The sequence below is a fragment of the Dermacentor andersoni genome, chromosome 2 (assembly GCF_023375885.2).
Source record: "Dermacentor andersoni chromosome 2, qqDerAnde1_hic_scaffold, whole genome shotgun sequence".
In the NCBI taxonomy this organism is placed as follows: Eukaryota; Metazoa; Arthropoda; class Arachnida; order Ixodida; family Ixodidae; genus Dermacentor; species Dermacentor andersoni.
Genome location: NC_092815.1, coordinates 170,343,189 through 170,368,098, shown reverse-complemented (window position 1 = coordinate 170,368,098; position 24,910 = coordinate 170,343,189). Strand labels below are relative to the sequence as shown.

Here is a 24,910-nt window from a genome sequence, read left to right as displayed (position 1 = left end):
TCTGCGTCACGCGAAACTGATAGTGTCGCCGGAAGCGCGGTGGCGCGGTTTCTGAGTGCTAGTGACAGCTTGCCAGAATATGGAACACACGCACATCTGTCGCGGAATGCATTTGCGTAGGTCGCCAAGACGCACCTTTTTGCTACTGGGCTGGTATTTTCTAGCGATGCCTTTTCCGATTCTATACCTTTACAGGCTTGTCGCGCTTGGCCACTGGTCAGAGCGACGGTCTGCCCACATTATCAACGCGATCAGGCGGCCGTGTGTGGTGGATAATATGAATAGGATAGAATAAGGCATAAGGCATTGCTACAAAATAGCGGCCCAGAGCACACGTGTGAGGCTCCGAGTACAGCTTGCTGATACGCTTGCTCGTGCTTTTTTTTTTTTTTTCACTCTGCCAATCTTAAGAGAGTGCTTAAAGCAGTTGGATGCATGGAATGCCTTTTCCTTTTTTACAGATATAAAGGCACCAAAGATGAGGCATGAAACATGCACCTTAGAAATTTAATACTTGCTGCTTGTAAACTTTCTAAACAAAATATAACCTTAAATGATGTGCTCAGCGATGAATGAAGTTCTCACCGTGTGCAAGAAGGTTGTGCATAAGTGGTTACTTCATGCAGCAAGGAATTGAAGGTTAAGCAGTGAGTGTACGATTCACTATGACTGGCTTAAAGCAATATGTATGTATAGCAGTGACCTTATGCAGATATAGGTATACTCATGAGATGTTTCCAAAGGGAGCATTTATTTTAAAGCATATAATTTACATTGCTGATAACTTATTTTGAGTGAAATCAAACAATTGCATTCTTTCTTGCCAGCCTGGGTGGCCAATATGTTGCCACCTTACTACTTAACATACCTAATTTAACATTTTAACAATGTACAAACATTACCAAAGCGCACAAAATTAAGCAGTACCTTGACAGGCATGCTCCCTCTCTCACCCATGGCACCAAACAAGGATGTTCGACTTGAGACTGTTTGATACTGTCGGCATCATACATGCGTGTTCTATTTTGATTGCTCTACATATAAAAAATAAGCTCTACTCAGGTTATACGAGTTAGTTGGGCATGGGCTGCATGTTGTTTATGTATTTATGTAGTAACAACCTTGCTAGCTCATGCACAGCCATATTTTAGGAAAATGAAAAATGTATAGCATAACATAAACAGCTGGCCAGTGCCTGTATTTATTTAAAAGCAAACCGAGATTATCAAGTGTAGCTTAGCAGTGAGTTCAGTGACCTCTTGTGGTGTGAAAAGGTTGATGGGTTGATGTAGTTAGTAGTTTTGTGTTTGTCTTTCTTAATTAGTTGCTGTTTTAACATGCACATGACAATGAAATGAAGGCACATAGGGCAGAAGACAGGGCCACACAAAAAGTGAGGTAACATTCATTGCCATTTTTTTATTTCCATAACAGAGCAGCGAATAGTTCCTTAGGTTCAGTTTTCTGAATAATGCACAAAGTGCTCTGCGTAAAACTGAAAGATTGTAGTGTTCTATTACCTATTCACTATTCGGGTAGCCAAATGAATGATACTCCCATTAGCACTGTGAGAGCACAGAAATTTGCAGTCAAGAGGCCGTAGTGGCTCAGCCTCTGGGCCAAATGTAAAATTGTTCCAAAAGAAAACATGCATACTGGTGAATTGGGTATGCATTCACATCTACTATTCAAATCCACACATCACAAGTAATCTTTCATTCCTTGGCGCATTTCTCACCATTGTACAGACTTTGTTTCAGCGCTGTGTGTGTGCAGCGATATAACTTGGTAAATCAAAGCTGTGGTTATTCAGTGCACTGAAAGCAACTTTGCGTGTGGGTTAGCTAATATAATGCTCCTACATATGGGTCAGCTTAGTATTATCAGCCGCTTTGTTTACTAGTTCACTGTTACGCCTGAACTATACGGTGCCACTGGACAATGCTGTATCCCTGCAGGCACGTTAGAACAGCTTGGCCATGCACAAACAACCCTTTACATCGCACTTAAATTAAGGTGGTGTAGATTTGCTGTCACAATGTGCTTGTAAGCATAACTGCCGAGCATTCAACAAAGTGTTTGAAATGTAATGGTGGATGCTCAGGTTTGCAGGTGTCACGTTTTACATTTATAGTGCAAGGACACACCAATGAACAGGAAGGATACCACACAAATGCTCGTGTTGTGACCTCGCAGTCACAATGCAAGTAGTTTTCTGTGGTTTTTAGCTATAAACATGTGAAGCAATCTGTAAATTCAAAACTGTATTAAGTAAACTGAGACACCATGAAAAGCAACATAACACTAAGGTGTACACATTTTTTTGTGACATCAGCTCTTTGTGGTGCAGGTCAAATATGTATACACACTATTTGTAGCTGAAAACAGCATGCATCACATTTAGAGCTCGGAATGTTCAATGCAAAAGATTTTTAATGTGTCAGACATACATATGGTACCTTGTGCAATGCTTTGCACACAGATAGCTATGCTTGGCACAACTTGAGTAGCACATTCATAAGGGACTACTACATGCAAAATCCGTTTTGCACCTCTCCTTTGATATTCTACCCTCCGACACAGAAGTACAGACTGGAATTTTTCTTCGTCAATATTTAAAAGGGAAACAAGTTTTTGGCATCACAGGTCTCAGTCTCCCACACAGGGCACTTATTGCATGTTCTGAATGTGCATTAATTGCCGATGGTATATCTTCTATTGTGAAAATGGTTTGTTCGACATAGTTTTACCTGTTTATTTTTGAACTTACCCACAAGTTCTCTGCCCTACTTGTATATACCTCCTTCAGTACTGGTATCTGTGCTGTGCCTTCATTAGCGCAGTAAATGTTGTGAAAGCTGTTAATTCATAAAGTAGGAAGCCTATCCAATATAAACAAGAAACTTGCAGGCAAGGTAATCACGACAAACCAGCTGAGACGGTGGTACTATTCTACTTGTTTTCGCTTGTGATAGCACAAGTGTTCCCACTTGTGCTGCTAGATGGTTGTGACTGATATGCTCACAAAGGTTTGGGTCATTCACATTTCAAGGGATGAGTAACTGTTACATACGTGCATCATCTTCCTCTGCCTATATCAATGACTTAACTATATGTGGCAGGTTTAGCTGTGTGATTATTGGTGTAGCTGAAGTGATGTATCACACATAGTTTCCGCACATTACCCAACTGGTGAAAAGCATGCAGGAATTGGTCTTTGAGCTATTGGTTCAGTGGTGGCTTTCCACTAAACTGACTGTTGAAGAGGCAGATTTCACTTCATCGAAAGGCCCATGTGAAAATTAGCCTAGAACTCATGACGTCAAATACTGTCACCATGTGTGACTGAAGAACAACATGTTACAGAACAATGAGCAGTGGAATTAATCTCACTAGTATACAAAGAATTGCAGCTGCATTCAGTATTTCACTGCTGGTATACTAAACACAAACCTTTATATGAGTTGTTTGGATGGCATAATCAACAAGATCCCTCTAATAAGCTGTGGCAAAAGCTAACTAAAAAGCTGCTACCCCAGGTACTGCATTGGCCAAAATATGCATTCTCACATGCAGTGAATACAGGTCTTAAATTGGTTTACATAAAGGTATGAAATGTTGTAACTGCACCATGTGATAAAATTTCAATAATATCAGCTGAATACCACATAGAACATCTTTAATGGGTATAGTTGGTACAACGTCCCTTGATATTAGAAGTTGTGCTGTTTTTTTCACACACACATGCACATAAATGCAAGATACACATACATTTGTGTTCACGTATTACTGTGTGCATCAAATGAACAGCACCACTTAGACAACAAGCCATAAAGACAAATAATTTTTTCGTACCAGTCTAATTCCTATTAGCTATGCAGTGGTTTTTTTCTCACATGCAGCAACTCAACTCCGTGCATAAGTTAAGCTGATGTTGCTAATCTAAGCTAGACATGGGTGTCATGTCCAGAATATCATAAAATAAAGAAGTGACCATGTGTACGGGCCTAAAATTGATGGTTTGGCAATATCTTGTCTGGCTGGGTAGTAAATTTCTGTCAAAAAAAGAACAATTCAGCATACTGACAAAGCAGTGTGGCTAACATAATATAGGGAGCAGACACTCTGCCTGCAGAGTCACTTGAAAATTTTGCCAGCAGTTCATGCTCATTGGCTGGCTTCGGTCACATAACTATTGCTTACATAAATGTGAAAATTCGTGTTCAGGATAAACTCATAGCAGCCAATAGGCACGTTTTATATTGTGATAGCAGCTGACTTCTCAGGGACAATGCACTGTGGCCATGAACATGCTAAAGAATGACAAGAGGCGAGGTCCCCCTTTCTATAGTCTGGCAGCGCAGCTGAAAACGGTTCAGTTAATGAGTGGAACCGTGGCCTATTCAAAATAAAGATCAGTCAGATAGCCACTTATAGCGTCCAACATCCCACACCCACGAATGATAGGTAGCAGTAAACTTACTGGCAGATGAAAGTGCACTGGAAAAACATTTAATGGACATACTTTACAGGCCAAAGTCAGTTTAATGCACATTATTTGCTAATGACTGTTGGCAGAATGAACAAGAGGAAAGAAAATAAAGCACTTATCAGGCATATAATGCTGGTACTTGTGCTATTGTTCGCTTTAAACTGAAGGCTCGTGCCAAAACAGGCGACACGAACCAGATAATCAAATAGGGTGGATAAACAAAGTAACCACAAACTTTCGCTTACCCAATTCTGCCTGCATTAGTAATGTGACCATGGCTGGCTAGTGAGGAAGAACTCTGGGCAAAATTTCTTTCACACAGTTCTGCTGGCTGCTAGCAGAATATTATATAACACCATACCTGTGACACTTACTTGTTACTACTCGTCCTAAGTGTTCATTTTTACATTCATATTGCTTTTTGTCAGCAAGCGTAAAATTTTTAGTTAATAAGAAGGTAGTATCCAGTTCTTACCTATAACATATTCATCTACCATGCCACTGGTGTCTTCACAAACAGACGCTGTGCTTAGTCACTAGTCAAAAACAAGCAGCTCAGATTTTTGGCTATGTAAGCCGCTTGCATCACAAGATATAAAGTAACTTACTTCGTGAAATCTAGAAATTCTTGATCTTCACACTAGTTTCCACATTATGAAAATCAAGGCTGCCAGAAATTTGCATTCATGACATTAGTGCTCTCAGGTGCGTCCACATTTCACGACAGCGCTGAACGTCTTGACGTATGCAATTATTATGATGTTCCCTAATTTCCCCCCACCGATAGAAGCATCTTCAACCGTGCAGTAACAACCTTTGAAAGAAAAAATAGATGTACGAAGCAGAAAAGGCCGGTGTGATAGGGCTTATCTGTAAGGGTACTAAATATGAAAACGCGATCGGCAACACTTCTGCACAGTTCACTTCTGAGCAAACGCACATCGCGTAGAACGAGCACTTCTACACCCAGCAACGCTGCGACACATCGCACATACATATCACGGTTTGTAGCTTGCAAACGCACTTCATAACAGCAAGAACACAGCTCGAACGTCGCGGTCACCTCGACGCGTCGCAGCCGGCAAAACGGCTCACACGCAGTATAGGACACACTTCATAACAAGAACACAGCTCGAACGTCGCTGTCACCTCGGCGCGTCGCAGCCGGCAAAACGGCTCACGCGCAGTATAGCACACGCGGAATGGCAGCGATAACAAGGCGATAAACATTTATCGCTACTGATCGTATCATTACTTCTGAAAGTTGCGAAGGGCTGGCGTTCACCACTTCGCGGCAACGATCCGCATACACAGAGCAGAAACCAAACGTGTACGCTGGGTGCGCCAATCGGACGCTAGTTATTTCGCCACGCACTGTACATGTGTCCTGCTGCTCAGAATGCACGTGTATGTGATGGACTTCTCGTTTGCGACACGCACGCGAAGCATGGAACAAAATATCACGAAGTCGACGGCTTCAAATATTTCTTCCGACGCTCTCGTAAACACAACACACACTTCCTGCGCTCCGTCTGTTTCTGTTGGCGATCGCACGCACTGATCAGGTCTGGAAGGGTACGCCGGCTTGCTGCTTTCGATGACTATCTCCGTGGGTGCCAGATAACTAGTAAATATCACAAAAAAAAAATTACCGACGATTACGTTACTTCCTAATGCGAAATTTGAGCGCAGCAAATAAGCTGTTTCACCTTTTCGATAGATTGAGGCAAAGAAATCGAGCAACACATGTATGCGCTATCACAGAATTTTTTTTTTATTTTTCACACGTATTCCTTTAACAAAGACTCCACTAACAGTTCTTGACAGTCATGAAGGAAGCTTTGTGGTCGGAGAAATAGACTGATATATGTTCGACTTGGTACACCAATGCTTGATTCTCAAAGACGAGATCTATACAAGTGCCTCGCGAGGTTGTCACAGCCGTGGGACGCGTTACGAGCGAGAGGAACGGGATGTTCTCCCGCATAAGTGTTAGGAAATTGCTGTTTGTCTTTATGTCATCATTAAAGTCCCCCACTACTAACATCGGTGTGGATCGATGGACGGTTAATGCGAGTTGCAGGAAGTGCACGACGTCTTTCGTGAGTGCGGTAGGGGCGAAGTAGGCAGCTACTACCAGCAAGATAATTTCGCAGTGGCGAACGGCAGCGGCAATTTCGGCTCGGGCGGTGCACATATACAGATCCGCCGCCACCGATCTGGCTCTCTGATTGCCACCGCACAGGGCGAACGGCAGCGGCAATTTCGGCTCGGGCGGTGCACATATACACATCCGCCGCCACCGATCTGGCTCTCTGATTGCCACCGCACAGGGGTTGCATTGGAGGAGGAGCGAAGAAAGGAATTAAGTTCGAGCCGGCGCTTTAACAACCGGAGACTCGCAGGAAGAGGGGGGAGGGGGGCGGCGTGTACACCCAGCGGCAAACGATGGGGGCAGAAGCGCGCGCAGCAAGCGGACAACACGATAAAGGGAGGAGGGAAGAGATAGCAGCAACTGACTGATGCCGCTGACGCCGATAGTGAGTCAACCCCAGCTGCGGAGTTGGTTTCAGGGACAACGCCGCCGATGCCGACACAAACAATATGATACCCTCGCTTCCGCAGCGCTAAGAACCAGGTCTAGCCGTGGGAAGGTGGTCACGTATTCGTCGACGTGCCGGGGCCTACGTGAAATAACCGGCGCGTCGGCAACTGAAGAGCACCCTATCCGCCACACAAGAACAGGGGGGGGGGGGGGACCCTTTCCTCCTCTTTCTGCATGGCGGCGACGGTGTTCTATGCAGTCACGTTATCTTGACTCTCTAGCGGCGTCAGCGGCATCCAGCGGTATCAGTCGGTCGCTGCTAGCGCTGGGGGGATGAAAGGGGGGCGGAGCTGGTTACGAGGCCGACGACAACGCCGACGACGACGCGAAACCCAGGAACAGACGCCAAAGAGCTGCGCTCTAAAAGGAGAAAAAATATACTGTTTCTGACTCGGCTGTAGCTTAGGCCTTACGTCCCCGCTTCGCTTCGCTTCGAGCACGCGCCATGTTTGCTGTGACGACAGCCAAACCGTCCGCCTCGGACCAGCCAATGAGAGACGAGCAGGCGTGCGGAAGGGAAAGTTGCGACCGCTCCTCGCTCACCCGTAGAGAGCCATCAGCACGCGGGCGGACGAGGGCGGAACGGACAGGCGGACTGACCATGTACGGGCCCTCACTCCTGCGTGCCCCAACGCTAACACCCGCAAAGCTCTTTGGGGCCCCAAAATATTGGGGCCCCTATTCTAAAACTCTCTATTCACTTTACCCCAGCTGTGTCATGCGTTGTGGTCAATTCTGAAACCGTCATGTTTCTTTTCTTGTTTGCTTTCTTTTCTTGCTAGTGCTGGCTAGTGCTTGTTCTCTTTTTCTTCTTTTTCATGATGAGTCAATATAGTTCATGTTGCTTCACTGTATTTGTCCCTGCTTTGAGAATGATTTCAATGTAGCGTGTGGTTTATAAGAATTATTTATTGCCACGCGTTGTACTTGCTTTGAAAGTGTTAATATTGTGTCAACATATTCTTTTAACTAATTAAAAAGCGCTGCATTGGCTATACAGACTCGGGGCGCTACAACAGGCGATACAACATGCGGTTTAATTCGGCATGGGTGCGAGGGTGATACTAGCAAAAACGGTTGTGACATTCAAAAAATAACATAAAATGTAAAAGCGATATGCTTTTGACTGACCAGGGGGGCAAATTTTCAGCTAAGGCGTCTTCTGATATCTCGCTTGCGTGCTCCGGTGAAATCATCGAAACGCTCTGCTTGTTTGACGATGGAACATGTGAAATCCATGCTGTGCAGTGGTAAGACACAGGCATAAAAACAATCAACCCTTAATTATTGCCGGAGTACTATATGTGCTATTTTTTTCAAGCACATCGTGCTGGTTTGCAAGCTTTACCGTCACTGGCTTCTCGTGTGGCCGCGCCTGTACAAACCATGCGTTATTTCGCAGGCGCGATGGCGCTCTCTCAACCTTCTATAAGCATACACGGGCATGTAAACCAAGCAAGTGTGTGAATAAAGAGCGTTGGTTCACGAGCCAACAATTGAAGCCATTAGCGGCCGTGGCGTTATAACGAAAGCGGCACACTAACGATGAGCTCGATTTCGTAGGCAAGCTTGTTGATGCTCATCTGCGGCAAACACTTGGCGCGTAAGGAAACAATGGCCCAGATAGCGGTGAAGTCGGACACATGTCCACCATTGTACAGTGCGATTTCCTTGCGCACACTGACACCGCAGAAGTAACTATCTGGGACGCGCATGAGCGGCAAATATCACGCACACACTTCAGACATGCCTGCAGTGGAAGCAGGCGTCTCCGGCACGAGGCCCGCCGGCGGTTCCAACGGCCGCCGCTACGCGGCTTTCAGTGGCGCCCATGGCGGCGCATGGCGGATTCAACGCGGTGCAAGGCACGAGTGTTTGCCGCAGCGCGCGTCCGCGTGCTTTTTTTTTTTTTTTTTTTCGGGGTACTTTGGAAAACGCGCGGCAGCGCACGCGACCCTTCCAAAACGTTTCGCGCCATGGAAAAGGCGGCTTTCGGGCGTTGTGTGTGCGCAATCCCCGCATCGAGCGGACGACGGGAAGCGCCTGTAGTGACAAAGTTCGCCACTGCGTCGGCCCGGGGCGCGCTCGGTGATCCTTTGGCACTGAAAACCAGGTGAAACGCTCGCCTTGGGCGGCACCTAGTTCGAGGGGCTCCGCAGCGCACGCATGCGACACTGCACGGGTCCCTACACCGAATATATCACATACTTATCAAACAGTAGAGAGTTTCAGAATAAAAGAGCTTTGTGGGGGTTGGTGTTGGGGCACACAGGAGTGAAGAGTTTTAGAACAAGTCTTTATGTTTGCGGATAGCGTCTTGTGCTTGCAGTGCCACGACAGCATCAAAGAAAAGCTACCATAGATAATTAAATAAAATATACGATTTCGTGATAAGAAGAGTAATTTTGACTTTAGTGTTTTCACATTTCATTACAATTTAGAGATTATTTTATTAGCTGCAAGGAATTTGTTTCGCTTAGTTTTGGGTAACCAACATTACATGCCTTCACCAGCCAAGTTAAGCCGTCTTAGCCCTACGAGCTGTTAAATTGGCCCTCGTATTTGGAATCAGCGCCATCTAATGAATTGGTCTTCATTACACACATTAGGTGAGGGAAAGCGATAACCACAGTCACTTCTCCTAGTTTATGAACTTCACGCATTACCACGAATTGAGCCTAGTTTGGTGCTGGGTTGGAGCCGTCGCTTCGATGGGTGCTGCCTTGTTTGTTGACGCAAAGCCTTTGGGGCAGCTTTTGCGGCTCTCACTAAATCAGTCGTATAGCATGCTCGACGCAGAACCCGAACGTAGTTTGCGTCCTGCGAATGCGCAGCGGCTTCAACGCTATTTCTTTGGGGCCTTAACAGGTCTGGGGCCTCTATTCTAAAACTCTCTAGTATCTATATTCAATTCACAGATTGAATTATTCAAATGTTCACTGTTCAATTTGATTCAGTGATATTCGAGTATTTGCACACTCTTACTTAAAATAAGTCTTTCTTCATTTAAGAAATGCAATTAAATAGCTTGGCTATAGTGTCTCCTTAGCATCTATTTGAGCTTCAGACTTGGAAAATCTGTCCTACTGGATGTAATCTGTCTACATTGTGTTTATCATTATTACCGTGTGCTTCTTATATATACATAGACAGAGAGGGTTAAAAAAGCCGAAATGAAGGGAAGTTGACAAGAAGTGATAATAAATTTTTGTGCTTCACACAAAAGTAGGGGAAGCGAGGAGGCAGACGGAGAAGAAGAAAAAGTGGAAGGGTGCAGCGACACATGCATAGAGGCGTTAGCGCAACTATGCCAAATGCAATCTATATTTATTGTGCAGCACGAAGGCCGCTCCCAGAGATGTATTACCACTGTGCTCCATGTACTAGCTGAAGCCACCTTGTGCTGACCCATTTCCTAGTCTCATTGCTCTAACTTACAATCAACTCTTGGCTGCATTTGCTTTTTTTACATCCACTATGCCACTGTTATAGACCACCTGCTATTTATTAAGGCAAGAGCCTTAAGTGGATCATACCTCGATGGTCTGAAAAATGCGGTGTGCAGTACAGAAAGCCACATGAGCTTGCCTCGCACAGACATGTGCTCGTGCCACTACTTTCACATTCGTCATTGTCTTCTTCCACGTCTGGCGCCGATACCGCTCATGATGTCAAAAAAAAAGGAAAAGGTAATTAATATAGAGTTAATTAAGGCTCTTGAACCCACAACCTTTGGTTGGAGTTGCACCCACGACTTTTGGTGTTAATTAGGGTGAAGTTAATTTTAGCACAGTTAATTAAGGTAGCATCAATTAAGGCACTTGGACCCAAGACCTTTGGTGGGAGAAAACAAGTAATAAGAAGTAACAACGCATTCAAATGAAAATGTCAAGTAATTTAATGAATGTCTCTTGAGTGTGCAGGCTTTTGCCTTCACACTCTTTGACGTATGCTAAAGTGACTGTCATTTTTCTCTGCACTACATGACCTGCGCGACTTTACTCCTTTCTCTTAATCTTGACTGAATCATTATCTTTTCCGTGCTACCATGTTCTTATCTCTCGAGGTTATGCTTATCAGTTCTCATGCCACTGCTCATTCATGTTGTTTACTTATTTTCCTTCCATGTTAATTTTTGCCAGCCTTGCTAACTATCACTGTCTCCTCCCAGGTGGCTGCAGGAACATCTCCAACTGCCTTTCCATTGAGACCAAGATTGACCTGTGCAGCCAAGGGCTGAAGGAGGAGGCAAAGCAGCTGGGTTTCTGGAACGACAGCCGGGGGGACCTCAACTTTCGCCTGGCATTCAGCACGGGTGAGGTCGACAGCCGCTACACGTGCGGGAAGCAGCTTCTTGAGAAGCTCTCGGCAAAAGGTGGGCTTTCTGGACATTCTGAATGGTGCCTCGATACGCCTGCTTCATTGAAACATTGCAGACATTACACATTACTCTAGAAGCTCGAACATATTTCACTCTCTGATTCAAGCAGACCATTGTGTGCCGTCTCTGCAGTGTCAACTTGTTCTCCAGTTCTTTCATAGTACTGCATCGCTTGCTTTTTATATTCCCTTCCATCAGGGTGCACGACGGTTGCACGAAGGCAGAAAAAGCAAATGCTGCTTCTGCTGTCCTCTGTGCTTTTGAGGAAGTGCTTACTCAGGCTCACAAGAGTACAGAGGACATTATGACAATACTCATGCAGCTCTTGTTGGAAAGGTCTATATTTGTTTATTTTATTAATTTCACATACCCTTAAGTGCCAAGGCATTACAGAGGGGAGTGGGGCACATGCGTAAAACAATAGCAATGATTACAAAAAATTTATATAATGCAAGTGACATGTGCAGTGGATGTAATCATTAAGAAATCATATTACAAGAATACCATGAAATTCAAATTTTATAAACCTAGCGACATCTGAACTGGACAAAAGGGAAATATGAAAGTACGGCGCTACAGCACATGGGCAAATACAGTGTGTGTGGTCAAAACCGAAGTACATTTCTCTTGCTGCAGTGCAAAGTAAAACAAAAACATGCAGAAATTTGGTTTGTGTGTTTTATTATTTCTGTAAACATTAATTTGTCTATTGAAGCAACAGATTACACAAATAACTGTTGTTGCCTTGAATAATTATCGAAGTGTCACGTGTCACTATGAGCGACATCATAGCATATACATGTACGTGGCGCCCTTGCTGACATATGTCATCCCATCATCTTGGAGCACGGCGCCCATGAGGAGGAGGGCAAGTGCCATTTAGTTTGAAATTTTTGCTGTTTCCGTGGTGTGTAGCGACGTAGTTCTTAGCAGACACGATCATGAGCGCGCATTGTATGCACTGCACTTGTCAGCTCAAGATGGTCAGACCTGGTGAGGGGCCCTTTAAGGGCAGCCAAGTTTTGAATGAGCATGCGAAGTGGGGCTAACAGAGTTTCTAAAAAAATAAAGACTAGTCTTGTAGTCTTGTGCAATGTGCCATCTCCACATGCAACAGACACAGGCAGCAGCCTTCCATGGTGCAGCCAAGCCATGTGGCACTACGCGCTGTGGTTGCCACTAGCCGGAACCTGTTCCTCAAAATCTCCCTTTCATACAAAATCCTGAAGAAAGAACAAAGTATCCAACACAGTACAGTACATTTGCCTGGACCATGCAGGCATCTTAAGTTGCCACATAATCAAAGGAAGTTGACTTCATGAAAGATTGGGAGCTTATATTTCAGGTAGTGGCTTCATTGACTTTATTTATGAACATTGACTTAAGAGACGGTGGCGACTTTAGGTCACTTGTTGCATACATAAGGACCCATGGTATGCTATCTTTCCTAGTTTACATACTAACAAGATGCATTGTACTGTATATGGCAAACATGTATGTATATGAGGCTTAAGCATAGGATAGTTGTTGAGACATAATAAAGTAGAGCCTTATTGATACAATCTCGTTTCTTATGATTTCCCGGTGCCAACTTTCATGATCGAGAACACAGAAAATGACCCAATACAAAGACAGTGCTTGCCTCTTTTGTCTTTCTTGTCTCATTATTCTCACACCGTTTTTTTGCCATGAGTCGGTACCAACAAGCTCAGTTTCACGCCCTTTTAAGGACCCAATACAGTGACGCTTCTTTTTCACTGGTTAATATGTTCCCAGAAAACGTGATCTTCTGGCACCTACGTTCCGTGCATCGTCAAATAGCTGTTGTATGATACGTTTTCCTGCTGCTAGATCCCATATGAACAAGAAATGGCACAAGGCGTGCACGATTGACAGCAGGAGGCACCTGACACAGCAGCTTCCCTATAGTATTTACCTGCCTACGTCACGTGAAAATGTCGGCATGCACTCAGTTTCCTTTTCTGATACCGGCAAATCTCCTCGTGCATAGTCACACCTTGCGTTGACAGCTATCACTCTCAACCCTATTGTGATAAAGAGAGAGGGAGGGAAAGAATAAACATTTATTAACTTATAAGCATCTTCAGCTATCTGTTTCACGGTGCCTCTTGCATAGTGCCATTGTAAGTGTTCTGCACACTTTTAATAGGCGATGACCCAAACGTGCCACTGTTCCCTGCGGCAGGTGGCGCAATGTAAGCGTCTCGTTTCGCTCCAGTGGCATTGCATTCCGGTGTCGGCCAGTTGGTGAATTTCGTTTCGGTTTCCTGTTGCTGTCTTAAAACATTCCACTGTATAGGGGAACAACAAAATGCGTCTCGAGCCACTGGGGCCCCACTGGCTCTATACGTGTTGGCATCTCGTGCCGCAAAGATGTCGTGGAGTGGGGACATAAAAACTTCCCACCAAAATGCACTGCCGAAAGAAGCTGCTGACTCGGGCTGAATTCGTGGAGCACAGGTGTAAGCTTGCGGAGGCTGCAAAAAAGGACAATGCACCTCTAGGGCCGCTTGTGCCCCACCACCATGGCGCGCGTTTTATGCTGCAGTGATTTGCTCAACACTTCACATTGTGTGGATGCCAACTACAGTTGAGTCTGCCAGATTTTTTAGTGGCTTCGGATAGTATGTTTTCCCAGTTAGTAAGTTTTGCCTTGTGTTATTTTTTTTCTGAAAATGTATGAACGAGGTTTTACTACTGGTTAACTGAGCTGTTCTGGTGAAAGAAAACTCCATGCAAGAAACTATGCATCACATGTCTTGATCACTTCTCTTGTGCTTGTTTTGATTAACTAAAGCAGCATAATAGAATAGAGGATATGAACATACATGCCTAAGATTATTTACACATGAAATCAAACCCACTTGTAATTATATTATATATAATGATGTAGTAGTTGTAAGGACTGAATTTGAATTACATTGAATTACAATGAAATTGAATTACACTGTGAGAACCTAGATATAACAAGCCAGTGCTGATACAATGACTGCATTTCATGTGATTATTTAGTATGATTTAAATGAGCTCAGTTGTTTGACGAAAAGTGCCTGCAAGCCTACAAAGTGGCAGAGTTATCTCAGCAGTGCGAAGTTTACCAGCAGCATGTTTGCATGTTTCAGTCATCATAACTTGATCTCTGCTTCGAGTACATTTTTGTATTATTAGTTAAAGCTTGTGCATGTATTGGGAACAAGTGCATATTAAGACCATTGTGGATAATATAATCAGCACAATATTTTTACATGGGCAAAAGTATTTTTGTGAGCCTTCTGTTAGACACTGGATTAAAGGGTACTATTTGAGACATACACATGCTCTTAGAAAATGCAGTACTATAGCTTCTCCAATGCCCGTGTGATTGCAACTTACTATATGTGTTGCTTTCACCTATGGTTTAATGTTTTGAACTGATCTAGATGAGATTCTAAATGTGATGGCAGTGCCTGCTGTTCTTTTTTGTCCACAAGTTGAAACATACCACATTTTTTAGCTGGATGTTTTGAATTGCTAGATATGGGGGGGCCCCCTCCACCATGTAATATAAATGTTCATTTGTTGTTTTCACCATGATCTGTAATTGAAACATGCTTGCGTATAGGTACCTTTAAGTGTGTCATTAATGTGAAAACTCACTGATAAGGAAACGAGAGTGATACTGACCATTTTTGCATATCTAATTGGCAGTAATCATGCATGTCTAAGTGACCTTACAGGATTGCATAACATCTTCTGTGGAAATCTTGCAGGTAAAGTCTTCAGACAGAGTGGAGTAAGAGGTTTCTAGTAACTGTATTTGCAGCCCACTTCTGTGTCAAAAGCATGCATAAGCTTCAGTCTACATATGTCTAGTATCACACATAACTTTTTATTTGCACAAGCACACTACACTTCTTGTGTATATGCATAATTTAACCCACTCCATACTTACCACCGCAAACATGTGAACTTGTTTGCATTGCATAAGATGGGTCACATTATCTTCGGTGACAGACATGTCCAGTATACTTGAGTAATGGAGGCATCCTTTCTGTTTGTTTTCTTCTTTCTTTTCTTGTTCGTAGAAGAAGGCATTGGAGAGCAGGAAATGATGAGGGTGCTCAGGGACAAGTGTAGCGGCATTTGCATGTCCTCCGGCTCCTTTGTGTCCACAGGCAGCCAGGTACATACCGCACCTTTGCAGCCTACTTTTTGCGTCTGGGTGCCATTCAAGCAAACCTCACTGGAAGCTGGCATAATGAAAGCGATGTAAATACGTGTCAGAACTTTCTGCCTATGGTTATGCACAGTTTTTAGCATTGTAGTACCGGGCAAGATGTGCCTCTGTGGAAAATTCTACTGGCACAGGTGGAGTCAGGTGTGGCTTGGTTTCTTCTCTTGTGCACCTCAGTTTATGTGACAGAAAGTGGATTCACGTCAAACTTATCTACAGATACGAGCAATGTGGCAACGTGGACGAGCTAGCATAGTGACCTTCCTTTAACCAGCGAAACCTGTGTTGGTTAAGAGGAAGCTTTAGCTTGTGGCTGGCCTATTTAGTGTACGCTTTTGCCGCACAAATTTTCATTGGCTATGCCGAATGAGTGATTTAGGTTGGTTCAAAGATAAATGGCTTTCCTAATTAAAAAGTATTGTGCCTCATAGCCTTAGTCTACGACCCTTTAACTATGCGATGTGGCAGGCCAGGCTTGAGATCATGGCAAGGATGATGACTCCAACTTGATGCAAAGAGCATTGAGGAACCAATAAGCCTCGCTGGCCACATCCCTCTCTATGATTTGTCTAGGTAAAGCTGTTTTCTGATCGCTACATACCTAGCTTTGTAGTGATCGAAGACAGCTTCATTGTGACCCTTGCTTTCCTGCGGGAGACCAGAGCACAGGACACTGTTCTCAGTATGGATCTTCTGCAGTGTCAGAGGATCCCTATTGAGAACAATGTTTGCTGTGCTCCCTTAAGCTGTAATGCAAGATTGCTTCCCTGACTGTAATGAAGATTGCTCCCTGCTTGCTTCCTTGACATTGTTGAGGACATCGGTAATGCAAGACTCAATGGATAGCGTGTCGGCATCAATTGCAGCAAACAGTGTGGGCCATAATTAGCCGATGTCACTAATTACGATGAGCATTCACATTAATTACATTGCTTTCATTTCAAATGCTTCCATCAAGTCATTTGACTGCCACATTTATTAGGTCTATGGAGAGCTGGTAGCAGTTTTCTTTGCAGGCATTTGCACAGCTGTTTGGCAGAGAAAGAAAGTGTGTGAAGCCAAGTGCATGCCCTCGGCCACTATGCCATTTGAGCAGTTTCCATATAAGAAATCAGGTGTACTTACCTGTAAACTTGTGAAAGCAATGAAAAGAAAACCTTGTGCTGTACCATTCCGAAGAATACGCTGGGAACACAGATGGAAAGGGGTTTTCAGAAGTGAGCACAGCTTGGTCTGTGCTTTTCTCAATATTGAAGACGTGTCAGAAAATCACCTGTACATACGCAAAGCAAAGATAGTATTGAATATGTAGTGTAGTGCAAACAGACAAAGAGAAACCCAGACGGAACAGGCACTAGTTTGTGAGTGACATTTTTTTGCAAGAAGGTGAAAGCCCCATGCACACACGCAAGATCCGTTGAACACGCAACTTAGTGACAAAAAGGGGAAGCGCTACCATTGGCCTGTGACATAATAGCAGACATAAAGCCCCACATCTAAAAGGTCGAGCTCACTGCTTTGCATCAAAATCATTGAGACGCTCGCACAATCTGCACCTTTTCTCTTTATGAAGAATGCTTCCATCAACTTGTAGGCAGTAATGCCATGGCTTTGCCGAAGGACGTGGGTGTACCCGAAATGGATTGCGCGGCTGTGTGCGCCACAGGAAACAGGCAAACAATGCTAATGGTGCATTTGACTGGTCACTTGCAAGTGCTCTAGAGTGCTCTCGCTGTGCTGTTCACATTCAGCTTGTCGAAATTCAGTGCCTGGAGCACATTCAACTGGTTCATTCATAGCGCCATACCCAAACTTGGGAGTGCAAGGAGGTGCTCTCAGCTTCGAGCTAGGAATGCAACTGAGATCCGACAGAATCTCGATCTTGTGATTACTCTGACTGCTCCGAGAGCAGCAGAATGTTCAGCTCGGGCAGGCTCTCTCTGGCTCCAATATTGGGAAAACTCCGCATTACTGTAATTCGAGCTGGAGTGTAGTAGGAACCAGTCAAATTTACCATAAATCCTATTCGTCATTGAAAGTCTATGTTCCCTTGTTTGGTCATTAGCACGCCCATCTGATATTTCTGTTGTCGTTGCCTTTGCTTGTGCTACCTTTTTTAAAAGCCATACCTTAACTAGCCCAAGATTGTGCTCTGTACAAAGCTTGTTGCTTATCAAATTGAACCTAACATTTGCTGGTGGTGCAATAGTGCTGTTTGTTGTGCATATAATCAAGCAACTCCAACTGCATGTGGTCAGGTGCATCGTGACTTGCCAAAACTTGGGCTAATCACAGACATGCTTTCAAGACTGGTTGAATGAGGCTTTCTGGCTGAAACTTGGTGTGTTTACGCCTGAGCATCTCGTTGGGCTAGGTAGTGCGTTTTTTGGTAAAAAAATTTACTGCAAGAAATAACACTACACACAGATGCATGTATATAGGACCAGCTTGTGCAACTCTCTGTGTGTAGTGTCAATCAATGCACTGAATTCTTTTACCACAAATTGGTTATCATTGGTTACCACAGGTGCTACCTTTAAAACTATTTCCAACACATCTTCAAAAGAAGTTTCCTGAACAAAATTTTAAAATGTTCAGTTTATTGGCATGCCATGTATGCTTCTTACAACGCAGGCAGGCGCATACAGAGCTTAATCTGTAGGGGACAAGGCACGAATGCTGCAAGGCATGCAAAATATTGGGGGACCTCTCCCATTGAAAGCTTGTGTGCCCCCAAAACTTATAAGAGCAAACTAAAGAAATTAAATAAGTCTGTGCTGACTCATGAATGTGGTCGTTTCTATTCAAATATGGCACATCATAGTAAATAAAACAGTTGTATTTTCTTTATCAGAAAATGCAAATGGAATTGTAGGACTACTATTTTCAACACAGGTGCCATGTATGCTTCGGTTCCTTAGCTTGGCCTTTATACTGTAGCTTGAAGAAGTTCTCCCGTGAAGACATTGCCAGAGCGTAAATGTTATCCCACAGATACCAGCCAGTCTTTCCCATTATCGTTGATATTAGTGCAGCAGTGTGCTTTTGCTTATTTGCCTGTATAGTAAGGTAGTAAATATGATGCAGCAATGGGCTAGTAGTTGCCAGTAATGCTGATGCATTGTTGTGAAAAGTTCAGAGATGTGTAACAGCCTTCCTATCTCTTCCTTCTGTGATGAACAGTAGTTTTACCATTGCACTCAAATCAGTGGTCCTATGTCACCAGAAAGTGCCCCGCGATACTCAGTACTGTTGGCAATGATGTGATGATGTGTTAGCAGTCTTGAGCATTTTAATGTAAGAATGGCATTTGGTGAGATTGAAATACTAATGAAAAGGGTTGTGTTATCCTCACAAAAGCTTTTAGCTTTGCAGAAAGCAGGATTTTAATTAGTAACATCCCAGCAGTTCATGGCATTTTTCTGCTTAAGGATTGGAGAGCCAAGAAAAACTGTTTAGATCGCACGCATCCATACTTCATGACTGTGTGCTCTTGGCACAGTAGTACATTCGATAGTTTATTGCGATTTCATTTTTATAAATGACCCTACGAGTGCCCCTGAAGATAATATGATGAGGTATCATTAGAGTGGGGTGGGAGAAATGTGAGAGCCAGGATTGCTTTTAGTTTATGCAGTCAAGTTGAGAGTTGGTAGCAATAAGAAAAAATTGCTTCCAAGTGCTCAGGGAAAAATTTGCAGGATGCTTAAGCTTTTCCCTGAAGAGTAACATGCTATAGCATTCAAAGATCCCTGACTGCTTCTGACACTTCCTGGGAACTGCAGCTTATGCAACCATAATGTTTACCGGGAAATGCTGGTAGTGAACGGCATGCACGAAGGTGAGCTTTCTGGTAGAAACATGGCCTCTCGCGTGGGCCATGATGTGGCGGAGATGAGCGCCATCTGGAGGTGTCGCGAAAAACCGGGCGCGACACTTTATGGCCTTTGACATTTGCGCGCACCGGTGCTTGCAAATCTCGGAGGCCATGGCCGTTCCATGAATGGTAGAAATGCTGGAAAAGGAGTTGGTGTCTTGAATTTCTGTGTAACAGAATTATGTTTTCTCATACATTCAAATCACGATGCAATGCCATCGTTGTCTGTAGGTTGTGCGTAAGTCGTGCTTTATGATTTTTTTTACATATTTCACCTTGAGAAATTAAGTTAGTTCAGTAACTTCCTTGTGCTACATGGAGGGCCTGCGTACTTGTGTATGCGCCGTCAGAAATAATTTTTGCCGAAACGATGGTTGACGTGGGATGCAGACACCAGATTTTCTGTGACACGAGGCTGTTAAAGGGACTGAAAAGCAATTTTCAAGTACCTAGTATTTTATGGTGCAACTCAAAGCCCACCCTTGGTAGTATTTACACCAGCAGCAGTTATTTCCAAAAGCACGTGGATATTTAGTAAGCAGAATTTTTCGATTGAGCAGCCTCTGAAAAAGTAAGAGTCCTTCCTCCAGTAACGCTGAGAAGTGATGTCAATAGCCTGCCTCGCAAATTGTGAAAGCCACCCATCGTTCTGCCTTCATAGGAGTAACTGTGGTTAACCACTTACATTTTGACCTTTTCAACCACTTTTGAAGATAAAAAGCTGGTGCAATAAGTTCACGTTGTTGTACAGACATTTATATTTGTAGCGCGTTTTTTCCCCAAGTATGTACACACCTATGTCATGGCTGGCTGGTCCCCGTCGTCATTGTTCTGTCGATAGACAAGCCAAGCCAACTCATCAAAAACGAAGATGAAAGCAGTGCCACTTTTCTGCTCACTATATATGAAGGTTTATCTGTACAGTGTTAGTCAGGAAAAACTTATAATAATAAAAAGTATACTGCATCTGAATACTAATAGAAAGACCAGAAACCGTGTACACTAGTAGTAGGTCATGTGGTGGACCTCTCATGCAGCTTCATGTCATTGCCCCATGGGGCACTGAAAGTCATTTTTCGCAACTTTCGGTGATGAATTAAAAGTATAAATCCACGTTTAACGGGAGAAACGGCTCATTTTAGCCAATTTGATAGGGAATCATTCCATCGGCAGGGTTATCTCGATTCATGTTCTGAGCAGTTGTCTGTCCCTTCAACGCTGTCGCGCTAAAATATAGCATATTAGTTCAAACTGTCTTTTATGTTTTCATCATGCGCTAGCTTTTTAACCATGGCTTTCTAGTCACATTGACCAATGTCCACCTGTTAAACCTAATCTGCTTGCCGGATTGGTTTCATACAGCGCCTAATGGCAGTCATGGTGAAGTAGTAGCTTGGTTTTTATGTTGAGCCTCTGTCATCGGTTCATAGCCTTTGATATACATATCTCTATGCCAACAGCTGCTGTAGCCATGGACATTTATAAAAATAAAATAAAAAGAAGGCGAAGAAGAAAGAAAGAAAGAAAAAAGAAATACAAACATTGAAACCCAATCAGAAAGCATGGCTGCTGTGCAGTAACGAAAAGAAGGCTGCATTGCTGTTGCAAACTTGCTCTCCTGTTTCTTAACTGTGTTGTCACCGCTTGGGTTTGGTTTGTGCTTTGATTTTAAGTTGCCGTATAATGTGATAAGAAAGTTTTTGGACTACGAAGGGGGAAGTACAGAATACACACCCTCAGCACATAGCCTAGGATTCAGGGGTGCATCACAAAAATTACATACACCCGCAAGTGCATGCCACTACTTCTTTTTCTTTTCATTTTTATAGTTTGAACATTGCTCTTAAACTTTACCTACTGGTGAAATTACTTAAGCGTTGCTTGCGAAGTGTGGCTGAAGAAGTGGAGCTCAACAAATTAAGTTTGATGTATCAAGCTATCACGTAGGTTATGCATGCTTTTGGCACAATTGCTCTTTCTTAAATACTATGTGAAATAACGGCAAATTGTCTGGCATTCAGCGCTGGGCATTTGCTACGAGAACTGGAGGGCTTGCTTGATGTGATTACAGTGTTTGAAATGTAATTGTGAAGCATCAGCAAAGGCTTTTGGGTTAAAATCTTAATGCAGCTTGCTACAGCAGAGCAGACTTCCATACTCAACAAATAAGTCTTCCACTGTTTCTCAGTTCAGTGAACTTTGTTTTGCAATGCTTGCGAAGGCGTGCACCATAGTTTCTGCTAATAATATTTCTTGGAGCACTAGGCAGGAAAATCTTGACCGGCTGCATGGCAGCATCTGCGCAAGTTGTCCACTCTCCCCATGAATGATCTTAAAAAAGTTTCTTTTGAGTAGCTTGCGATGCAATGCTGAAGGTACCCGACACTGTAAATGCTATTGCATCATGCAATAATGTATGTGCAACACATCTGTTCATCAACTGACATGCTCGTGCCCATTTTTAGGGCGTGCATGTTTCCACTGTGTTAACTCTCGCCATATCTCACGTTCCGTCTGTTCACTGTTGTTCAGAATGTTACTCGTTGCTCCCACATTCTGGTTCAGTTGACTTGTTTGCCTGGGGAGTCTTCCATGACTGAAATGCATGTGTAAACCTTTTTATCAATTATATAACACGAGATTTTTGAGAGTGTCCCAAATATATGAGGACTCCTTACACAACCACACGCTGCAAGTTTGCAGGGGTGCCGCAGCGTGTTGACATTCATTTTGTGGCGTGTATTAGATTGTCTTCAGTGATCGCCAACATTAGTATGCCACCATGTGATTAGCAGCAAAGACATTGCTTGATATGCACTGACAGTTCAGATCACTGATTTCCTAGGGCTTAGAGACAGAAATGTCAATGCAGTCTGAGCCATCAAGGCCCAGCTGCCTTACTTACCCTACAGTAGTCCGAAATTGGAGATGCTTTTTGTCATTGGACATGCAACTAAACTTCGTTTTTCGTTTCTTAAAATTATTATTGTTGCATAAAAAAAAGCTGTTCTTCTTTTCATGCCATCTCAGTTTCCTTTATCTAAAGTGACAAGGCTTTCGCATTGCATTCCAGCTCACTTAAGATCTCTCTCTCTCTCTCCCTCTCTCTTGGAAATATTCTGTACGGTTGTTGCATGGCTCTATGCACAGTGTTGGTTTTGCCTCCTTCATCTATGCTGCAAAAATACTCGCATTACCTTGGGAAGACAGCAAGAGACCTTGAATGTTGCCTTCGGTGCATGAGAGTAAAAAGCAGTTTTCAACTATCCTAGGAGTGAAATATCACATCACCAGGCTGGCAGACCTGATATGAAGCCACGGTGCTACATATCTGGGAAGAATGTTGATTAGAAGTGTGCACCCACAGAAAATCAAGACATATTTAAATACACATGCCTTGTGTCAAAGTGGCATATACCTAGTAGCATGTATACCGAGCGCTGAAGTTATCTGTTTGGGCAGATTTCCAGTGACCCAAGTTTATGTGTAGTGCCCCCAAAATATGCAGCAAGGAAATGACAACGAACACCAAACCTCGGAAGGGAGACAAGGAAAACTTTGCCTTAAAAATCTGCTCTGCAGCAAATCATAGCACAAGTTGCGATGTGCAACCTGTTTTGGAAATGTGATTCAATTGCCTCCGAGTCTACATTCTTGTGATCGTTATGGCACCGGGGTGGTTTCTGTATCGCAGTTTCTTGGAATACCAATTGAGCCCCACAACAGCGCGAGAGGCAGCCATTCTGTGAAAAAGCACAGCGTGGCATTATTGTTATTATTAGTACTCTTTTACGAAGCGCTAAATCTAGACAAACTCATCCCCTAAGCAGGTGATAGCTACGCTACTCGCCATGCATTTCTGCCCAAATTCATGGCCCGATAGCAGAGGGGTGAACAAGTGCTCCACTGTTACGTTAATTGTTCCAAAATGACCAGTGAAAGACACAAACCCAGTCCATATAGGCCAGTGGAATTAGAATTTCTCGATTCAGAGAGATATCCAAAGAGAGCTCTCTGCGTTGACCACTGTGATCCATTCTAAGGGTGCCACAAATTCTGTCGCCTGCCTGCCTGTTGCTGTCTCTTGTTGGCAGGTGACTTTGATGTGAGCTCAATGACCACCGTGCTGAGGGATAAGGATAGTGAGATCTGTCGGGGCACCGAGCACAAGCGACCAACTGCTGCCAGTCAGGTAAATAAAACCACTGACTATACACTGGCACCCTTGTTGAAATTTCGTGAATTTTGTGTACATCTGAGCTAACCAGGCATCCTTTTGCCATCCATGGGGATATTATCTTGAGTTTCTGTCTCGTGGAACAAGTTTGGGGAACAAGTTTGTGGAGCATTCAAGTTATTGCCACTTTCCTTTCCCAAGCATGTGTACTGTAGTATGTGTGGACTTCGCAAATCCAAGCAGGCTGGCGCCATCGTATGGGAAGTTTGTCGAACACATTTTGATGCTTGTGCACTTGCAATTTAACGGTAGCTAATATTAATTGTTTGCGTTGAGGCTAAAGCATTGCAGCCTTCTTTAAAAAAATTTTAGCAGTGGGTACTATCTCTGTAATCTGTCAAGTGCATCTTTTGTTAGCCGTTTTGAGGAGTGCACAGGAGAATGCCCTGAAGAGTTTACCAATAACTGTACTCAACAACTTGGGCAGCCATTGCTTGCCAGGCAAAGTGCAGCATGCTGTACTTGTGTTGCCTGACACCTTTCGCAGGTGTCTGTTCTCTCTGCTGCTTCGAGCAAGAGGCTGTGCTGCCACTGGTTCACGGGCACACCTGACCCGGCACACTCAGTGTTCAAGCCCTTCATTTTTTGTGATCAAGTGGTTCCTTCACGCCACATCGTCTCTCCTGTGTTCGAGCACGACCCAGCGAAGGTACAGTCCGGTAGTTTCCTTTTGCTGTGATAGCTGCTTTGTGCTCTTGTCGCCCACTCAAAATGTCATTACTCTCCTGACTATGGCTTGGCTTTTGCAGGCACTGCAGAAAAAGGTCAACTAGTACACAAGCGCATTTTTTAACACATATTGGTGATGGATATCTTGAAACTATTGCTAATCACAGGATTTCTACTAAATTAACTGACATCAGTTCTGCAATTGCAATAGTGCTTTATATGCCATAATATGAATAATTACGAAATTAATCTGTGAGAGTTTGTTAGCCAATTGATCATTGCAAATGGTTGTGTGGGTAGTGTCTACTTCTTCAAATATAATTCAGCTGTTGAAACAGAATTGCACCATCTCCCATGGGCACTTCTGTAAAAACTATTCACTGTAAATAAAAGGAAAAAAAATATATATATGGTG

General features: G+C 43.6%; 1 protein-coding gene across 2 annotated transcripts in view; it reads left to right on the top strand.

Moving 5' to 3' along the window:
- The window catches only part of LOC126540457 (secernin-2), a 127,456-nt gene that overhangs the window by 87,448 nt on the left and 15,098 nt on the right, over window positions 1–24,910 (top strand). Inside the window, exons 5-7 of one of the 2 annotated variants that reach the window (XM_050187274.3) lie at window positions 11,269–11,472; window positions 23,684–23,781; window positions 24,314–24,475. In XM_050187274.3, the coding sequence (XP_050043231.2) occupies window positions 11,269–11,472; window positions 23,684–23,781; window positions 24,314–24,475 (464 nt within the window). Of the gene's footprint in view, window positions 1–11,268; window positions 11,473–15,563; window positions 15,662–23,683; window positions 23,782–24,313; window positions 24,476–24,910 lie in introns of both variants that reach the window. The other variant, XM_050187275.3, reaches the window with a different exon arrangement.